The following is a 19,373-nucleotide window of genomic DNA, read 5'->3' as shown; positions in this document are numbered from 1 at the left end:
GATGTGGGACTCAATCCCAGGACCCTGAGATCATAGTCTGAGCCGAAGGCAGAGGCTTAACCCACTGAGCCACCCAGGTGCCCCTAAATAAAAATTAAAAAAAAAAAAAAAGAAGAAGCTGTTCTCATATTGTGTGGTTCAACCTGAAGGTGTACATATTGTGAACTTGCCTGGCAAGTCTGAGAATGTCCTTGAAATGTTAGTATCCAGAGTTCTTTCTTTCTTTTTTTTTTCTACCTCAATTCAGCATGACTCAAGTCTGGTGTGTTCCCGTTACCTTCAGTACTGCAGAGCAGCCAATCTCTATCTTGATTTAAGAAACATCAAGAGAAACCATGACAGGTATGGAAGTGGTTGATGTTTAAACCTTACAGAAATTCTGAAATATTTCCAGGTCCAGTGATAGACCTTGGATTTGCTTCATAATAAAATGGCGATGAGGTTGGAGAATGGGTAGAGGATGCAAGATGTAGTCAGACCGCAGGTGGATCATTGCAAAGCTGGATTATGGGTCCCTCGGGTTTCTGTACCATTCTGCTCCTTTTGTGTATGTTTGAAACATTCCCTTATAATCGAGTTAAATTCTTCCAACACACTGATTTTGGAAATCGGTAAGCCACCTTAGTTAACATCCCATGTGCTTACATAGTGATAAAATTTCTCAAACTCAGCTTAATATTTGGTCACCCACCAGATTTAAGGAAGATTTTCTCCAGAGTGGTGAAATCGGAGGACACTGTGCACTGGACACGCGAATGTTGACGTCTCAAGGTCAGCGCAAAAGCCCTCTGCAGTCTTGGTGAGATTATTTTTTTTTAAACATGCTTCTAAAATATTTGCTTTTGTTTCTGGCACATTGGAAGGGATTTTGTTTTTTCTTTTCTTTTCTTTTCTTTTTTTTTTAAAGACTTTATTTATTTGACAGATACAGAGAGAGCACAAGTAGGCAGAGCTGCAGGCAGAGGGGAGGGAGGGGCAGGCTCTCTGTTGAGTGGGGAGCCTGATGTGGTAGTCCATCCCGGGATGCTGGGATCATGACCTGAGCCAAAGGCAGCCGCCCAACCGACCGAGCCACCCAGGCACCCCAGAAAGGGATTTTGGAATGGAAAATTTTACTTATTTATGGAGAATTTGACATGAGCTTCAAGGAAGTGGTAGCTACAGAGTGACTCTATAAGTTGTATTTGAATTAAATGTGTATTTTAAAATAGGAGGAAGTGGGGTGCCTGGGTGGCTCAGTGGGTTAAACCCTCTGCCTTTGGCTTGGGTCAGATCTCAGGGTCCTGGGATCGAGCCCCGCATCGGGCTCTCTGCTCAGCAGGGAGCCTACTTCCCCCTCTCTCTCTGCCTGCCTCTCTGCCTACTTGTGATCTCTTGTCTGTCAAATAAATAAATAAAATCTTTTTTTTTTTTTTAAAAAGGAGGAAGTATGATCTAGGAATAACTGATTGCTAATGAAAGAAAAAAAATCAGTTCAAAAATGAGTTTTTATTAACTCCTTGTAATTGTACATGTGTTTTAGGAACACTTTTTTAAAAGAAATACACATTAGGGGCCCCCTGGGTGGCTCAGTTGGATAAGCTTCTGCCTTCGGCTCAGGTCATAATCTCAGGGTCCCGGGATGAACCCTGCATTGGGCTCCACCAGCACCCCAGGCTCCTCTTCATAGTTGTAAACCCTACCCTGAGTTTCAACACCTCTGATCAACTTTTTTTTTTTTTTTAAAGATTTTATTTATTTATTTGACAGAGACAGAGATCACAAGCAGCCAGAGAGGCAGGCAGAGGGTGGTGGGGGAAGCAGGCTCCCTGCCTAGCAGAGAGCCCGATGCGGGGCTCGATCCCAGGACCCTGAGATCATGACCCGAGCCGAAGGCAGAGGCTTAACCCACTGAGCCACCCAGGTGCCCCTCTGATCAGCTTTTTGAACTGTATATAAATTGGGGGATACATTTCGACTTAAAACATTTTTAATAATAAGCTAGTTCTGTGGTCCGATTTGTTATCTCTAGGAATTAAGAAATTAGGGTACTTAAAAAAGCTTTTTATTTTAAAAGGTTTTAGGCTTATAGAAATCTAAAAATAATACAAGGAGTTCCCCTTGAACCCTTCCCTCAGCTTCCTCTAATGATGACTCCTTACGTAACCTTAGCACAATGGTCAAAGCCAGGAAATTGACACTGGTACAGTATTATTAACTAAACACATTTGAATTTCACCAGTGTTTATGTGCACACTTTTAAAATTCTTATCTTGGATACATAGTTGTATGAAACTTATTTCACATGTCCACAGGCATGCAGGAACTACCACAATCAGGATACAGAACTGTTCTGTCACCCCAAAGAAACTCTCCTGCTGTCCCCCTTTATTCAAAGCTGAGCACTCACTTCTAACCTGTGTGTCAGATTTCCCATAGGTGATTCTCCAATAGCCAGAAATCTTACAATTCCACTCATTTCTAACACCATCTACCCAGAGACAGCATCAGATACCGCAGGTTAAGGGCTCGGTCCCAGAATTTAGACCCCAGTTGCAAGCCCTCGTGATCATCTGTGCTTCTGACCCAATTGGCTATAGATTGGGCTCGATTCATTTGCTAGACTGGCTCAGATACCTTTCAGATACATTTTACTTACTAGTCTACCAGTTTATTGTGGAAGGATACAACTCAGAACAGCCAGATGGAATAGATGCCTAGAGCAAGGTAGGGGGAAGGGGTGCAGAGCTTCCATGCCCTCTCCAGGCACCCCACTGTCTCTCTATTTCCATTTCATCTCCATCTCAGAAGCCCTCTGAGCCCTCTCCTTTTCAGTTTTTATGAAGGCTTCGTTACATAGGCATGATTGATTAAATCATTGGCCATTACACAGGCAGGACTGATTAAATCACTGGACACTGGCAATTGATTCAAACTCCAGCCACTTTATTCCCCTAAAGTGTGGGGTGGGACCAAAAGCTCCAACCCTCTAGCACATGATTGGTTCTCCTGGCGACCAGTCCCCAATCTTAGGGAGTGCAAAAAGTACCTCGTTAGCATAACAAAAGACACCTTTCAGGCTCGTATCACTTGGAAATTCCAAGGGTTTCAGGAACTCTCTGTGGGTAAATGGGAAAGAAGACCGAATATGTATTTATCTTATTATAAATGGCAATATCACAGGCCACATAGTATACTCTTATTCAATGTTAATGAGGTCAAGCATTCATGCTAAGCAGATCCTTCAGGATAATAATCTATCATACATCTGTATGGCATTTTATAGTCTATGGTGTAATATCTTCCCTAACTTATGTTGAAGATCAAAATTCAGCTGACTAACTTTGAAGATCTAGCTGGCTCTATTCAGCAGTTCACAAATTGGTCAGTATCCCATCTAGCAAACAGAGAGGAGCTCCAGGAGCTGTACAAAATGGAACACTCTTCTCGGCAAAAGGGGGCAGGGACAAGGAAAGGAGAGATCACTTCATCTTCCTGTGGGGGGTAGGGAGGGTCTCTGTGGCAGATAACCTCATTGGTGCAGACCAGAAAATTATCGACTGGCTGGTTAAGACTATATTCCTAGAGAAGGTTGAAACTGTAATTAAGGTAAACAATTAAGCCTTGGTTTGGTGACACAGGCTTAGCATAAGTGACTCCATTTGGGGCCTGTTGTTTCTTTTTAACATTTAACAGAGTTTTGCAGTACGGAGTTCTTCCATTCTAATGGAACTTTTGATTCCTAGTACATTTCGATATCTGATTGCACATGGTGGAAGTTCTCTAAGGTGTATTTATTGCCGTGGAACAAATTACTCCAAGATATAACCAAGGGTAGAGTCTTATTCATTATCTGTTGGATAACAAATCACTCCAAAATTTAACAGCTGAAGACAACACACTTCATTATTACTCACAAAGTTTCTGATGGTCAGAATTTGGCGATCGTGTAGCTGAGTAGCCCTGACTCAGGAGCAGCTACCTACGAGGGCTGTAGCCATCTCTAGGCTCAACCCGGCCTGGGGATTCTGCTTCTAGGCTCACTTATGTTATCACTTTCAGTTTGTCTCTGGCTGTTTGCTAGAGGGGTCATCTTTTTGCCGCATGGGTCTCTCCTTTAGTGCTACTCACAGCATAGCTTCCCAGAGAGAGAGAGAGAGCGCACAAGCGTGCATGCGAGAGACAAGCATGTGCCCTGGGATGGAGGCTTCCGTCCCCGTATACACTAATCCCAGAAGTCCCGTGCCATCATTCCTGCCATGTTCTATTCGTTAGAAGTGAATCACTAAGCGCACCTTTAAGGGGAGGGAATTAATCTCAACCTCTTGAAGGGAGAAGTATCAAAGAATTTGTGGACATGATTTTGAAACCACCACAATAATTCAGCATTGTGTGTATTTTAAAGGGGTTTGTTTGTACTTGTTTTACATCAGATGTGGTCTCAAAGGTGAAGGGTTACAGTCTTTAGGTCAACTCTAAATACCTCTTGGCATGTGCCAAGACCAAAGATTGTCTTCTTCTATATGGAGGGAAACTGCCATGTGGTCTCCAAAGACATTTTCTTTTTTCCCAATTATTTATTTATTTTTCTTTAGAATTTTATTTATTTGACACAGAGAGAGGGAACATAAGCAGGGGGAGTGGGAGAGGGAGAAGCAGGCTTCCTGGCGAGCAGGGAGCCCAATATGGGCCTCGATCCCAAGACCCTGGGATCATGACCTGAGCCGAAGACAGACGCTTAGTGACTGAGCCACCCTGGCGCTCTCCAAAGACATTTTCTGAGAAAAAGACTTTACTTTCCTCTGGCAAGCTTAGCTGTGTGCTGTCTTCGCAAGGTACTCAGTAACTTTTGGAATGTCATCTCTCTCAGCATCCAAGAGGTCGATCACAAGATCCCAGGAAGTCTTCTTGCATCTTCCCACTTTAGTGTTAAAGTATTTAGTCAAGTCTATGTGTAAATTTCTTCTTTGTCTAGAAAATGCCCAGTTTATCTTGCACACGAGGCTGACATTTGAAATCATTTTTTTAAAAGGACTTTTTTTTTTGGATTTTATTTATTTATTTGACAGAGAAAGAGAGATGACAAGTAGGCAGAGAGGCAGAGAGAGGGCTGAGAGAGAGCCCCATGCGGGGCTGGATCCCAGGACCCTGAGAGCATGACCCGAGCCAAAGGCAGAGGCCCAACCCACCGAGCCACCAAGGCGCCCTAAAATCATTTTTTTTTTAAAGATTTTATTTATTTATTTGACAGACAGAGATCACAAGTAGGCAGAGAGGCAGGCAGAGAGAGAGGAAGGGAAGCAGGCCCCCTGCTGAGCAGAGAGCCCGATGTGGGACTCGATCCCAAGACCCTGAGATCATGACCTGAGCTGAAGGCAGTGGCTTAACCCACTGAGCCACCCAGGCACCCCTAAAATCATTTTTGTTCCTCATCTCAGCTAAGGAACTAAAGCTAAAATTTGATGTCAAGTTATAGAAATGTTAGTATGTTGGAGAAGTTCTACATGTCTTCATAAGAGCATATTCTAGTAAGAAAATCCTGGTAATGAGCAGATCCTCAGTTATAGTGTTGCAGTCGCAAGTTCAGGAGGAGCCCCTTGAAACTGTCTTCTATTCATCATTCCAGGTTTGCTGAGCTACAAAGCTATACTCAGCTCAACTTCAGACCTCTAGAAGATGCTAAATGTGATGTTGTTATTGAAAAACCAACCTATTTCATGAAACTGGACGCAGGTGGGAAGTTAAATTTGTCCCTTACTTAGTTATTGGTGAATGAGGCTTTGTTCCTTTTTTGATATGTGCACGTAGTAATTTCCTGTGACTTTCTGGGAGGCTGCGGGACATGAAATAGTGGGTTTGGATTTTGCTTTCTTCTCTGAAGAAGTGAGCTCTTTTGAACTTCCCATGATTTGATACCTTTGGTATTTTAGAGGGAACCTTCACATTTATATCAAATGATTCGGAATCAAAAGAGGAGAGAAAAAGCTATATATACACGGGCACCTTCCGTAATGAAATTGACACCACCCGGTTTCTCTAATAACTTTATTTGCATTGTGCTGAATTAGAAAAAATTTAAGAGTAAAAACCACGTGCGTACCATGGGTGGGAAAGGAATGCCCACTGAGCTCTTCTGGCAACTTCCTGACATGGTTTCCATGACTGAAATGAACTTAAAATTCCTCTGCAAGCTGGCATGGCAGTATATTCTTGATGGGGGGGCTTAAATTTAGAATCATTTTCCCATTTACACTTAGAGCTTGTGACTCTCAGCTCGCCAGTACGGCTTACCCTTGGGGAGACAGTTGCCCTGGAGAGGAACACCATGGGCCCCACGGCGTTGCGTGTCTCCTCCCGAGAGATGAGGCTTGCTGTGCCGCGTCCACACGCACCAGACACCGGACTTCCCGGGAAATATGGAGCGCCCTCTGTCATGATTAGTTCAGAACTGCTATAATGTATTGATACTATTTTTAATGTGCTCTGCCTCCTGGAGCCCTAATTCTTATATAACAACGTATGAGGTTCAGAAACCCAGACAAGTGGAGGTTTTTGAAATGAGAGCCAATAGGAATGCTGCATGTGAGGTCCTGGCTCATTTCTTGAATATGCAAATTGAAAGGGGCGGAGCACATGCTGTGACCTGCTTTCTGTGAGCTGTTACTTGGATGCTGGTATGCAGGCAGAAAAGTGTGTCAAGTGGGAACAATAGGCCAGTGTAGACCCTCGCTGTTCCTCTCCTATATTAGAAACTCTACTTCTTTTTTCTGACTTACACCCTCATCCTGGTTCCCTTTCCCCATGGACTTGCCCACGAGAGAAATGAGCGTTTAAGAGAACATGACTTACTTGGGGGCGCAATTCTAGAGCATGCATTTTCTCCCTCCTTGATAAGTCCTTGCACCACCGAGCGCCCGTCTGGTTGAGTTCCCCAGTCCTTGTTCGAGAACCTTCTGGATGGTGACACATGAAGGAGCTCATGTGTGCTGGGTGCTTACCCACCAATAAGGACGTGTTGTTGCAGAACTGTCTTTTTCTCATTTATCGGAAAATACGCTCTTTGTCAGATGGTTCTGAATGATGAAAGGAGTCGTCTCCAGATTATTCCTCCAAGATACCAGTCTACAAAGGATTCTTTTCTCTTTTCTCTTTCTGTTCCCTTGAGATGTAATTGACCTGCAGCCCTGTCTACCTTGACAGCAGAATGACCTCACGGACAGAAAATGAAGATCTTTTACTCTTGTTTTTGGGCACACAACATTATTTTCCCTGTGGGAGGGAAGTCACAATATGCCGTGATTTCTGCTTTTGAGAGTCACCGTTTTTCATCCAGCCAATACTTTCTGACCTTTTAAAGTGCGTGTGTGACATGTCAGTTCTTGGAATTTCAGGCTGTTTAGTTTTGCGCATTGCCAGGTTGGACACTGGCTCCTGCAAACCTCAGTCAAAAGAACGCATGTTCGGTTTCTTTGGAATGACGGGCTTACCAGCTTAGAAATAGCTGCACCCACACTCTCCTTCCCCTGTTGGACCCAGGAGCATCTGGGTCATCTTTAGTCTTCACTGTGGTTTCACTGTGTGGCATGTGTGGGGCTGGGTGCCTTGAGGCATAAAATCTTTGGGTGTCTCCTAACAAAGTTGCTACCCAAGTATAAGGATTTCCTGTTTCTCCTAGAGAAGCTAAAGCTTAGGGACGTTACCAGCTCATGAATGAATGAATGGCTGAGCTGGGTTCAGCTCGGTTCTTCTGACTCCAAAGTTTATCCTCTTTCAATGAGAACATGAGACACTGAGCCCTTTTAAATGATAGTTAATATTTTCCCAAGAAGCAATGCTATAAATCATGATGAAAAGGGGAAAAAAATGACAGAAATGAAAAATACCAGAATGTTAATAGTGCCATCATTGTTGATATCTCTGTGATAAATAGATATTGCTTAATTGATTTTTTTTTAAAAGATTTTATTTATTTATTTGACAGACAGAGATCACAAGTAGGCAGAGAGGCAGGCAGAGAGAGAGAGGGAAGCAGGCTCCCTGCCCAGCAGAGAACCTGATGCGGGGCTCAATCCCAGGATGCTGGGATCATGACCTGAGCTGAAGGCAGAGGCTTTAACCCACTGAGCCACCCAGGTGCCCCTGCTTAATCGATTTTTTAAAGTGATCATAAAAAATAAACTTAGTCTTCATGGCCTTATAGTTCTACCCCATTTTGAGCTAAATAGACTTCTATTACTTTTTGTGGAATTTACTGATCATTTGTTCTTTAGTGTATATGGGAAAATGCATTCCTGATTTCTAAATAGCCAATTCTAAGGTGAATTTTTGAACCCAATCATCTGTTAATTGAGGATTATCCAAGTACAGATCCTTCTGTATAAATAAGAGAAATAAGAGAAAACTCTTAATTTTTTCCTCCCAATTATTTTCAGCTAAAAGTCTATCACACCATAAATAGGTGGGGTAGAATAAAAATTGTTGAATCCTTTGCTCTCTGGGGTTAATCAACATAGATTTCTTTTTTCCATACTAGGTGTGAACATGTATCACCACTTCTGTGACTTTATCAATCTTTATATCACTCAGCACATCAATAATTCATTCAGCACAGACGTATACATCGTGATGTGGGACACAGTAAGTAAGAATGTCTTCTCTGCTTCAGCTTTGTCTTTGCCTGGCTTTTTGTCTTTTGCCTGGTGGATGTGTGGCTCTGATGTGGGGAAATGGGGTTTTCTAAGACACACACATTGAAATATACACACCTGTAGACACATGCTGATGGGTGTGAATGTGTCTCTGCATGAACGTATCCGCGAATGTATGGGCAGATAGGTTTGTGGGCATATACCTTTGTTCTCTGAATTTTTGAATCAAGCGGTGGACGATTTCTGTCCTCCTTTGGACAGGTGGAGCCCCAGAGATGCGTGCTTGGTGTTGATCTGAGATACATGTGGGAAGACTGTCATTTGCTTAACCTCTCTGATCCCCCCACCTGAACCACGTGGGGAGAGTTTGCCTCTGTTTTGCCGTGTGGCCTCCTGCAATTGCCCTCAGCCCTTGGTTGACTGTTGCTTCCCTTTGCTACTTGCTCGGTGACACATTGGGCCGTGTGTGTCATCTCACTACGGAGGCGAGTCTTGGGTGTCAACATAAAGCCTTAGACATAATCATAAATTCTTAGACATAAAACATGAAACATATAAATGGCTTTATGTTTACACCTGCTCTTTGCTTTGCTGTTTTTAGCAGTGTTTGTTCCCTTCTTTTTCTTTGCCTGCCTTTTCCATGCTTCTTCCCATATCCTGCTCCACCTGCCAGGGTAACCCCCAAAGTGGTCACAGTCTGCCCAACTATGAAATGGGATGATTCTAGTATCAAGCTAGTGTCCTTCTGAGGCTGAACCGTGGAGTGTGCAGCTAGTCTCAGTGCCTGGCACAGAGCACATGTGCTTTGCATGTTTACCGTGACAATGACAAAGAGAACGAGGGGTTTATGGTGTACATGGCAGGTTGCCTAAACTGGGAAGTTGGGACAGCCACTAAGTGATCATCGGAAGTTGACCTAGACATTCCAGCTCACAAGATGCTCATAGCACCCCCTCTTGGCATGAACGTTCCCGCAGGGGATCACAGCATGCTGGCAGGACGGTTGCAGACATTTCTTCCAGGGAGAGTCTTTCTAGAAGCCTGAACAGCACAGCTCAGGGGTGAGGGGCTGGGATCCAGGTACCGATACCTCACATCCCACGGGGGCCACTATCTCCAGCACCAGCTGCCCTGGTAGAGCCCCCAGGATCCCCACAAGAGACGGCCAGTTCCAAGAGTCACTGTAGCCTTTCCCAGTCCATATGGAACGTACCTGTCGAGGCTGTTTTTAAATCACACACAGGGTTACCAAAAACACACTTGACACATGCCGTCTTCCTTTCCCGAGAGCAGAGCCAGCCAGGTCACTGAAGGTCACGTTCTCCTGCAGAAGGGGAAATGGTTTCATGAATGCCCGTTTTTCACTGATACAAGGCTCATAGTAAAGCTATGTAGAAAGGTTTTCTTTATCCCTGCCCCATAGACCTGAAGTCCGATGAGAACTGGTTTATAATTCTTGACATGTAGACTCTCTCTTTTTACTTTCTTCTTTGCAAGGATTTCCATTACCTTCTCGTGTGCCTGCTTAGTGACTGGCACAGTTTCTGTTCTTGAACATGTTTCTGTGAGCAAAGGGCACAACGGTCACTTTCTCCTCTTCTGTCTGTGCAAGTGCTTCTAGGCCACGGTCACTAGCTCTCAGAAGCCCTGCATGATTAACTCAGGGTTGTTGTGCTTTAAAAAAAAAAAAATTACACTCCATGGTATCTCATTTAATACCTACAACCCTCTGTGAAGCAGGATTTTTATTAGCTTATTTTACAGATGAGGAAGCTGAGATTCTGAGCCTCAGGCCATTGTTATAAAAGCACAGCCGTGAGGGGTGAAGTCAGGGCCCCCCATCAGTCAGTGAGATTCCAGTCCTGTGCCCTGGAACCATAGTGCTCTGTCTCCTCCCTTCCTGGTTCCCTTCAGATCCTATCAAGCTGATGGAAAGTTTTCTAGACACTTTCCCAGAAGCTTCCTTATACCTTGTGGCATGTTTTTCCATGCCTTCCTCAAGTGGACTAAGTTAAACTGAGTTAAAGTAAGTTAAACTAAGTTAAACTCCCCTTCTCTGTACCCGCTGGGAGGGCATAGGTAGAAAGCCTGGCCACCATAGGTAGAAGTCCCAGGTTACTCCGTTAACCAGACACGTGGTGTGAGGGCATCATGGCCACGATAGGCAGGCCCAGGCAGGATGGATTTAGCTGAGCTCATTGGCCCCCCTGCTGTGACCGATCTCCTTCCGTTTGTTGTGCGTACACTTTCAACCGCATACTTCATCAGAGAGGTCTTTTTTTTCCCCCAGAAAGAGAGAGAGAGACAAACAGACAGCACAAGCAGGAGAACAGCAGGCAGAAGGAGGGGCTCCCGCTCGGCAGGGAGCCCCACTCAGGGACCCTGGGATCATGCCCTGAGCCGAAGGCAGAGGCTTAACTGACTAAGCCCCCCAGGCATCCTGGTCAGAGAGGTCTTCACTAGTTGCTCAGTCAGGTTCTTGGGACAAATGATTCTGCCAGGTGGCTCCAGACTCGAGGCCCACCGGACACTGTAGGTTGGATGACGACAGCGCTAGAGTGTTGTGTGGACGCTCACTTTTCTCTTCTGCTGATAAGGCCTTGGAGGAAGCCACAGGGCAGCCTTCAGGAAGGCAGGGACACACACCTCCCACAGTGAGTGGCGGAGCCTCCCAGGTGGGGCAGAGCAACTGAGAGAAGAGGGGCCACTGGCTGTGGCCTGCTGTTCGCGTCTCAGTGACTTTTTACAAAGTGTCCCTGGAGGACGCCTTCCCTGTCATCCTCTCCAGCCCTTAGGCACACGGCTTCCTTGGTGAGATGGGCAAGGCCACAGCCTGCAGAGATGCACGGAGGGACCCTCCGCAGATGTGTTTCTGGCCACAGCAGGGCTCTTCTTAAGAAGAATGAATAAAAGGGGACTTCCTGCAGACTTCCCACATTTTCTTGTGCTGAGTAGTTGCATAGCTTATGATTACTTTTAATTATGCAAGTAATACCTGTTTATAATGAGTTCACACGAAACAGAGGTATGTAAAGTTAAGAAAAGTCTCCTGTCGGGGAACCTGGCTGGCTCAGTCGGTGAAGCATCTGCCTTCAGCTCAGGTAATGATCCCAGGGTCCTGCGATCAAGTCCTGAGTCAGGCACCCTGCTTGTTGGGGAGCTTGCTTCTCCCTCTCCCTCTGCCTCTTGTCCCCATGTTTTCTCTCAAATAAATCAATAAAACCTTTTTTTTTTTTTAAGATTTTATTGATTTATTTGACAGAGAGAGAGAGAGAGAAAGATCACAGGCAGAGAGGCAGGCAGAGAGAGGGAGGGGGGAAGCCGGCTCCCTGCTGAGCAGAGAGACCCGATGTGGGGCTCAATCCCAGGACCTTGAGATCATGACCTGAGCCAAAGGCAGAGACTTAACCCACTGGGTCACCCAGGCGCCCCCACTGTTTTGTTTTGTTTTGTTTTTTTAAGAAAATTCCCCTGTCCCTGGAGGGGAGGGAGTTGGAAGTTGAGGAAAATGGATGAATGGGATCAAGAGGTACAAACTTCCAATTATAAAATAAATAAGTCATGGGCGCCTGGGTGGCTCAGTGGGTTGAGCCTCTGCCTTCGGCTCGGGTCATGGTCTCAGGGTCCTGGGATCGAGTACCGCATCGGGCTCTCTGCTCAGCAGGAAGCCTGCTTCCTCCTCTCTCTCTCTGCCTGCTTGTGATCTCTCTCTGTGTCAAATAAATAAATAAAATTAAAAAAAAAAAATAAGTCACGGGGTTGTGGAAAAAAAAAAAAAGAGTAAAAGTAAAAAGTCTCCTTTCCTTCCTCATCTCCAACTCCATTTCCCTCAAAGGCGACTAACCACAGTTCACATGTATGAATTCTCAGCAAGACTTGACTTTAGCAAATATAAGTATATCCTTATCCAAAATTTATATAAGGATTTGCATAAGGATGCAATAAAATTTGTGTAAAGGTGTGTTTCTATTATACCCTTACAGAAAATATGCTGTCTTGTATTTGCTAATTTCATATTATATCAGGGACATCTTTCGAAGTGGGTACATTTAGGGTTATTATTTTTTTTTAAGTGGTTACATGGTATTTAATTCGGTGGATGTTATGGATGTTTGGATATTCAGTGCTCGCCTCAGTGGGTGTATGTGCTCCTGGTCCCACAACTATCACATTTTGTTTGTTTCCATTTTTGTGCCATTTTGGAAAATGCAGTAAACATCCTTTCCATAGACATGTGTCTTTATATCCCCATTCCAGCGTTTCTGTAGGACACATTCCTAGAAGTAGAATTTCTAAGTCATAGGTTAGGAGCATGTTTAAGTTGGAGACATACACAGGAGGAAGTTTTATGCCATCTTTAAGGACATCCCAATATAGGGCGCCTGGGTGGCTCAGTTGTTAAGTGTCTGTCTTGGGCTCAGGTCGTGATCCTGGGGTCCTGGGATGGAGCCCTGCATCGGGTCCCTGCTCAGCAGGAAGCCTGCTTCTCCCTTTCCCCCTCTCCCTGCTTGTGTTCCCTCTCTGGCTGTGTCTCTCTCTCTGTCAAATGAATAAATAAAATCTTAGAAAAAAAAAAAGTATACCCAAATATTCGTCAACATGAGGCTAGAAGGAAGTTCTTTCCTCCCCTATGGCAGTTAATTTGAAGTTGAGGGATATGCATAAGAAGCTTCTAGAGGTGGTTTTTCCTGAATAATACATGATTTCCCTGAAAAGGGATCAGTCAGGATTGCTATATTTTATTAGTAAATTTTCCTTTCAAAGGTACCTTATTTTATCTGAAGTACTTTATCGCAAGAAACTATCTAGAATCACTTCTTTTAATTGCCCTGTATTTATTATTGAGCCAGAATAGGGACATTTCATTTTTGATGGTGTTGAGAAGGGCCTTTATTAGAATGGTGCTGGAGAAACATCGAAGGGGAAAAAAATTTCTTTATCACTACATCGAACAGTTCTCAGTAACTTTGAAATAACTCTAATATGTGCAACATAAAAATTTCAAAACCTGAAAAAAAGAAGGCAATAATGATGAAAAGACATGAACATAATGTATAGCCCACTGTAGACCCTGAATGTTGTCTTATAATGCATAGTTCTTACTTCTTTTGGCTGAATTTTTCAATCTAAGTTATACCATTTTTAAATAAATTGATCTCCTTCCTTTTACTGATGGAACACATAATTAATTTCTACTTTTCAAAAATGAAATGCATTCAGTAAATGTACTAGAAAGAACTGCTTCCTGCTATGAGGCAAACCACTATATGGAGATTAAGAGCTTTGAGTCTGGAAGCAAGCAGACTGGATTTAATCTCAGCCCTGCAAACACACAAGCACCACTACTGTTTATGCAAATTACTTAAATTTGTATTTCAGTTTCCTCATCTGTAAAATGGGGATGGTGATATCACCTAGCTCATTAAGTTTGTGGCGTGTTCATTTTAAGTGCTAACGATATAGGAAATATGCAAGATGCTATAATAATAATAAGTTATTATTATTATTATCATTACTATTAATGTTAATGGGGTGTTTCCACGTGTTACTCGTTAGTGAATGGGGAGATCATGTCATAGGATAATGTTCATCATATTTTAGTGTTGGGACTTTCAAGGCATTTTCTTTTTTTTAATTTTTATTTTCTTTTTTTAAAAGATTTTATTTATTTATTTGATAGAGATCACAAGTAGTCAGAGACACAGGCAGAGAGAGAGGGGAAGCAGGCTCCCCCGCTGAGCAGAGAGCCCTATGCGGGGCTCAATCCCAGAACCCTGAGATCACGACCCGAGCCGAAGGCAGAGGCTCAACCCAGTGAGCCACCCAGGTGCCCCTCAAGGCATTTTCTTACTGGGAAATTTCTTCTCAAAAGTGTATTCTATTTACCCTGATAATATCTGCTCACTGAGAATATCCCAAGTGTGTACAAGTAGTGGTGTTTGTGTATGTTGTGTGTCTGTGATTTAGATAGAAGATTCACAGGAGAAAAAACCCCACACAGGTTTTATTTAGAGAGATGAGTATATAAAAGGATAGGGTAGAAAAACAAAATGTTTTTAACAGACTCAGATTATAATTGTGGGTGATTATTTCTGATGACATTACATCATACTCAGTCCTAGGCCTAAGATGAAAATCCATTTTTCTTCCATGAATTTTTTTTTTTTAAAGATTTTATTATTTATTTATCAGAGAGAGAGAGGGAGAGAGAGCGAGCACAGGCAGACAGAATGGCAGGCAGAGGCAGAGGGAGAAGCAGGCTCCCTGCCGAGCAAGGAGCCCGATGCGGGACTCGATCCCAGGATGCTGGGATCATGACCTGAGCCGAAGGCAGCTGCTTAACCAACTGAGCCACCCAGGCGTCCCTCTTCCATGAATTTTATGAGCTTGTTTAGGATCAAGCTGATTCAAGTATTTTGTTGCCCTTTGAAAAGTCACGTTGTAGACTTTGGTTGCCCTAACCTCTTTTGTTCCACTTGCAGAGCTCCTATGGATACGGTGACCTGTTCTCTGACACCTGGAAAGCCTTTACAGATTATGACGTTATACATTTGAAAACTTATGATTCCAAAAGGGTAAGGGTATTGGAAATTTTCCTGAAATGTCTGTAAATAACAGTCATTGCAAATGATTTACTCATCAAATAAATATTTAATATGAGCTTCTATTAGCTATTACCATTGATTTCTGACTTTGTAGTTTCTTTTTTTATAACTTTGAATCAGTCTTAATTATTAACCATGTAGCGTTAAAAAGACTTTTCCTTTAGATTTTCTAAAATTATAAGTTTCACTTGAGTGGAGTAGCTTGCTATTCAGAATATTTCAGTGCAAAAAAGAGATGAATTAAAATTTATTTTCTGTAATGATAAGTACTATTTTGATGTGGTACAAATCGTGTTCCCTTACCTGTACAATCCCTTCATTCTTAGGTATGTTTTAAAGAAGCTGTTTTTTCCTTACTCCCCCGGATGCGATACGGGCTGTTCTATAATACCCCTTTGGTAAGCATCTCTGTTGTTCAAATTTGTATTTATACATTTATTCTCGATAGGCTTTTAAGATTTATTTATTTTAGAGAAAGAGAGAAAGCGCACACATGTGTGCTGTGGGAAGGGCAAAGAGAGAGGGAAAAAGAATCCTTAAGCAGACACCCCATTGAACATGGGACTGGATTCAGGGCTTCCCCTAGGACTGTGAGATCATGACCTGACCTGAACGCAAAAGTTGGCCTCTAAACCAGCTGAGTTCTTTTTTTCTTTTTTTAAAAAAGATTTTATTTATTTGACAGAGATCACAAGTAGGCAGAGAGGCAGGCAGAGAGAGGGGGGGAAGCAGGCTCCCCGTTGAGCAGAGAGCCCGATGCGGGGCTCAATCCCAGGATCCTGGGATCATGACCTGAGCTGAAGGCAGAGGCTTAACCCACTGAGCCACCCAGGTGCTGCCCAGACATCCCTATATAGGTTTTAAGATATCACTTATATATAACTTGCGAACATATTCAACGCTAATGCACAATTATTCACTGTGATATGAACACTGTCTCGTGTTAGATTTCTGGCTGTCAGAACACAGGCTTATTCCGGGCATTTTCCCAGCATGTGCTTCACAGACTGAACGTCACACAAGAGGGACCCAAGGTAAGGAGTACCTTACAGGTTCTGACATGAGCCTGACTTTTCACCCCCCCAAAAAAATCAGTGCCACCTTTTTCAGAAAAAGAATCTGAAGATTCTGGGTTAACAATTTGTCACCTGAAGTGAAAGTCAGATGTCACAAACCTGTGACAGATAAGCTAAGGGACAGTAGAAGTATGTGCTTTTCCCTGTCTTTTCCCACTTTATCTTGTTCTCCCCCAGATCCCTACCTAACCCACAAACCCCTGCCAAAAATTCCACCTAGCCTATTAACCCTAAAGATACAAACATGGTTCTCCGAAGGGGCACGTGCACTGGAATGTTTATAGCAGCAATGTCCACAATAGCCAAACTATGGAAAGAACCTAGATGTCCATCAACAGATGAATGGATACAGAAAATGTGATAGATATACACAATGGAATACTATGCAGCCATCAAAAGAAATGAAATCTTGCCATTTGCAACGATGTGGATGGAACTAGAGCGTATCATGCTTAGTGAAATAAGTCAGAGAAAAACAATTATCATATGATCTCCCTGATATGAGGAAGTGGAGATGCAACATGGGGGGTTTGGGGGGTAGGAAAAGAATAAATGAAACAAGATGGGATTGGGAGGGAGACAAACCATAAGAGACTCTTAATGTCATAAAACATACTGAGGGTGGTGGGGGGGTGGGGGGTAGGGAGAGGGTGGTTGGGTTATGGACATTAGGGAAGGTATGTGCTATGGTGAGTACTGTGAAGTATGTAAGCCTGGCGATTCACAGACCTGTACCCCTGGGGTTAATAATACATTATATGTTTATAAAAAAATTTAAAAATTTAAATTAAAAAAATAATTCCACCCAGCCAGCCAAACAGAAGTGTAATAAATGGGTTTTGTCTTCTGTGGCTAAAGTGGATGCATTTTGGTTTCCTGAGAGAGCTCTGAAGGAATCCGGCTGAAAACATAATCGTCCCCTAAATGTGTCCTCATCGAGTTTCATCTCTTTGTGAAAATTGCGTTTTACGTTCTAGCATTCACTTATATGTCCAGGTATATACAGTATGACTTTGCCTTTTCCTTTTGATGACAGGACGGAAAAATCCGAGTCACCATCCTTGCACGGAGCACAGAATACCGGAAAATACTAAACCAAAATGAGGTTAGTTTTTGGTATGCATTTTTAATATCGTCATATTGAATTTAACTTCCTGTGACTGATGTGCTTAATTTTTTTCACATTGCATTAAATGCTTTGATTTGAAATTATTAGCTTTTACAAAGCTTTGATGGCTCTGCTCAGTTCGCTTATTGGACTTCTCTCCTGGGAGTCGGCAAACCACCGGTTGCCCAAACTAGCTTTGCCTCACCGGAAACGTGCATCTGCCCCAGCTCAGGGGGGACACGGAGGCAGAAATTCAGATTCCTGCCTTTACTGCCACAGATTGCCAAACCGACTAGCAGTCTCTCTTGAGCGGTGGTTGATGGAGTGTTGTGGCATCCAGGAGCTGAGCTGGAAGAGTCTCCGTTTTTCTCGGGACAGTGAGTCTTAGAAACTATTCACCTCTTAGGTTCTCAAATTCATTTTGATAGCATCGACTTGTACATTATCCTTAAATAAGATCTCCCTGCAAGGACCTGCCTACAACAACATGGCTGGGAGATGTTCTCACAATAGTGTGGGTGATTGCACAGATCCGTGTTGAGCGCCTGCAATGTCCTGGGCCATATTCTAGGCTCTGGAGCGACAGCAGAGGACCAGACAGGTAACGTCGCTGTCCTCATGGAGCTTACGCTGTCAAGGTGGGACAGACAAGAAATAAGTAAACAAGTGCCTAAGTAAGGCGATTTCAGGTAGTGGGCGGTGCTACAGAGGAAGTGAAACAAGGGGATGGGTTGGGGCAGGAGATGCAGGAGGAAGAGCGAAGCAGTCAGGTGAGGTGTTTAAAGACGTGCTGGTGGGAACAGAGCTCAGCCGTGAGCAGCCAACTAAGGAACGAGCCTCCCTGGCAGAAGCAAATGGCCTGTGGTATCTGGAGCTTTTGGTGCTCCAGGAATGGAGAGGTCTCCAGCATGACTGGCACAGTGGGAGAGGTGAGGGGGACCCCACAAAAGGTCAGAGAAGGTCAGGCAGGGTGTGAGGAGGTCCCGTATCTCATCAGCCTCAGAGGCCCCGGTGAGAAGATGGGCGGGTTTTATTCTGGTGGGAGGGAAGCCTTTGGGGAGTTTTCAGCAGGGTGTGGCAGGCGGAATCCACCAACAGAAGTCTCCTTCCTAATCCCTGGAACCCAGGACTAGGTTAGGTTATGTGGCAAAGGGACACTACTAAGCTTGCAGGTGAAATTAAGGTTGCTCATCAGCTGGCCTGAAAATGGGGAGATTAATCTGGATGATCCAGGAGGGCCCGATGGAATCACCAAAGGGCCTTAAGCCATCCCCACCAGAGAACTCTGGCCTCTGCCTGGAAAGCTCTTTGCTTGGCTGGATTCTTCTCACTGACCGTATTTCCATTGAGCACCTCCTGGAAAGTAGAAGAGAAAGGCCGAATCCAGGAAGGAAACATGAGGATAGAAACAGGGCCAGAGAGAGGCCGTGTTCCTGGCTTTGAAGATGGGGGAAGGGCCCCGAGGCAAGGAATGCGATGGCTTCTAGAAGCTGGAAAAGGATTCTCCCCTCGAGCCCCCGGAAGGAGCACAGCCCTGTGGACAGCTGTCTGTCTTGCCGTTGGGACTGCTGACCTGCAGAGCAGTGAGAGGGTCCATTGCATTCTTCTGAGCTTGGACTCTGTGGTAATTTGTTCCAGCAGCTCTTTGAAAATGGATACACAGGAGGAGACGTGAACTGGCTTATTTATTTATTTGTTACCCACTCTGGCTGCAAGCGTAGGAGCAGTGGGATTCACGCAGAGTTGCCGCTGTGGCGTCGGTGAGCGTTTGGGTGGAGGTGGAAGTAAATGGCTTCAGGGTCGGTCTCAGAGACGGGGTCTAGGACTCTTCTGTCGGAATATGCAGGTGCCTGTGGGGTCAGGCTGGGGAAGGTGCTGGGAGTCAGAGCTGAACTCCCGGGCTTTTAGCTTGAGCAGGTCAGTTGGAATCGAGAGGGAAGAAGTTCAGTAGGAGGGG

General features: G+C 44.1%; 1 protein-coding gene across 1 annotated transcript in view; it reads left to right on the top strand.

The window, feature by feature from the left end:
- EOGT (EGF domain specific O-linked N-acetylglucosamine transferase) overlaps window positions 1-19,373 on the top strand; it is a 36,685-nt gene that overhangs the window by 7,470 nt on the left and 9,842 nt on the right. Inside the window, exons 5-12 of the mRNA XM_032324782.1 lie at window positions 248-342; window positions 695-799; window positions 5,606-5,712; window positions 8,513-8,616; window positions 15,110-15,202; window positions 15,559-15,630; window positions 16,180-16,266; window positions 17,345-17,413. Coding sequence (XP_032180673.1) covers window positions 248-342; window positions 695-799; window positions 5,606-5,712; window positions 8,513-8,616; window positions 15,110-15,202; window positions 15,559-15,630; window positions 16,180-16,266; window positions 17,345-17,413 — 732 coding nt within the window. The remainder of the gene's footprint in view (window positions 1-247; window positions 343-694; window positions 800-5,605; window positions 5,713-8,512; window positions 8,617-15,109; window positions 15,203-15,558; window positions 15,631-16,179; window positions 16,267-17,344; window positions 17,414-19,373) is intronic.

Source organism: Mustela erminea, chromosome 1, assembly GCF_009829155.1.
Source record: "Mustela erminea isolate mMusErm1 chromosome 1, mMusErm1.Pri, whole genome shotgun sequence".
Taxonomy (NCBI): Eukaryota; Metazoa; Chordata; class Mammalia; order Carnivora; family Mustelidae; genus Mustela; species Mustela erminea.
This window is presented reverse-complemented; position numbering and strand designations above follow the sequence as displayed.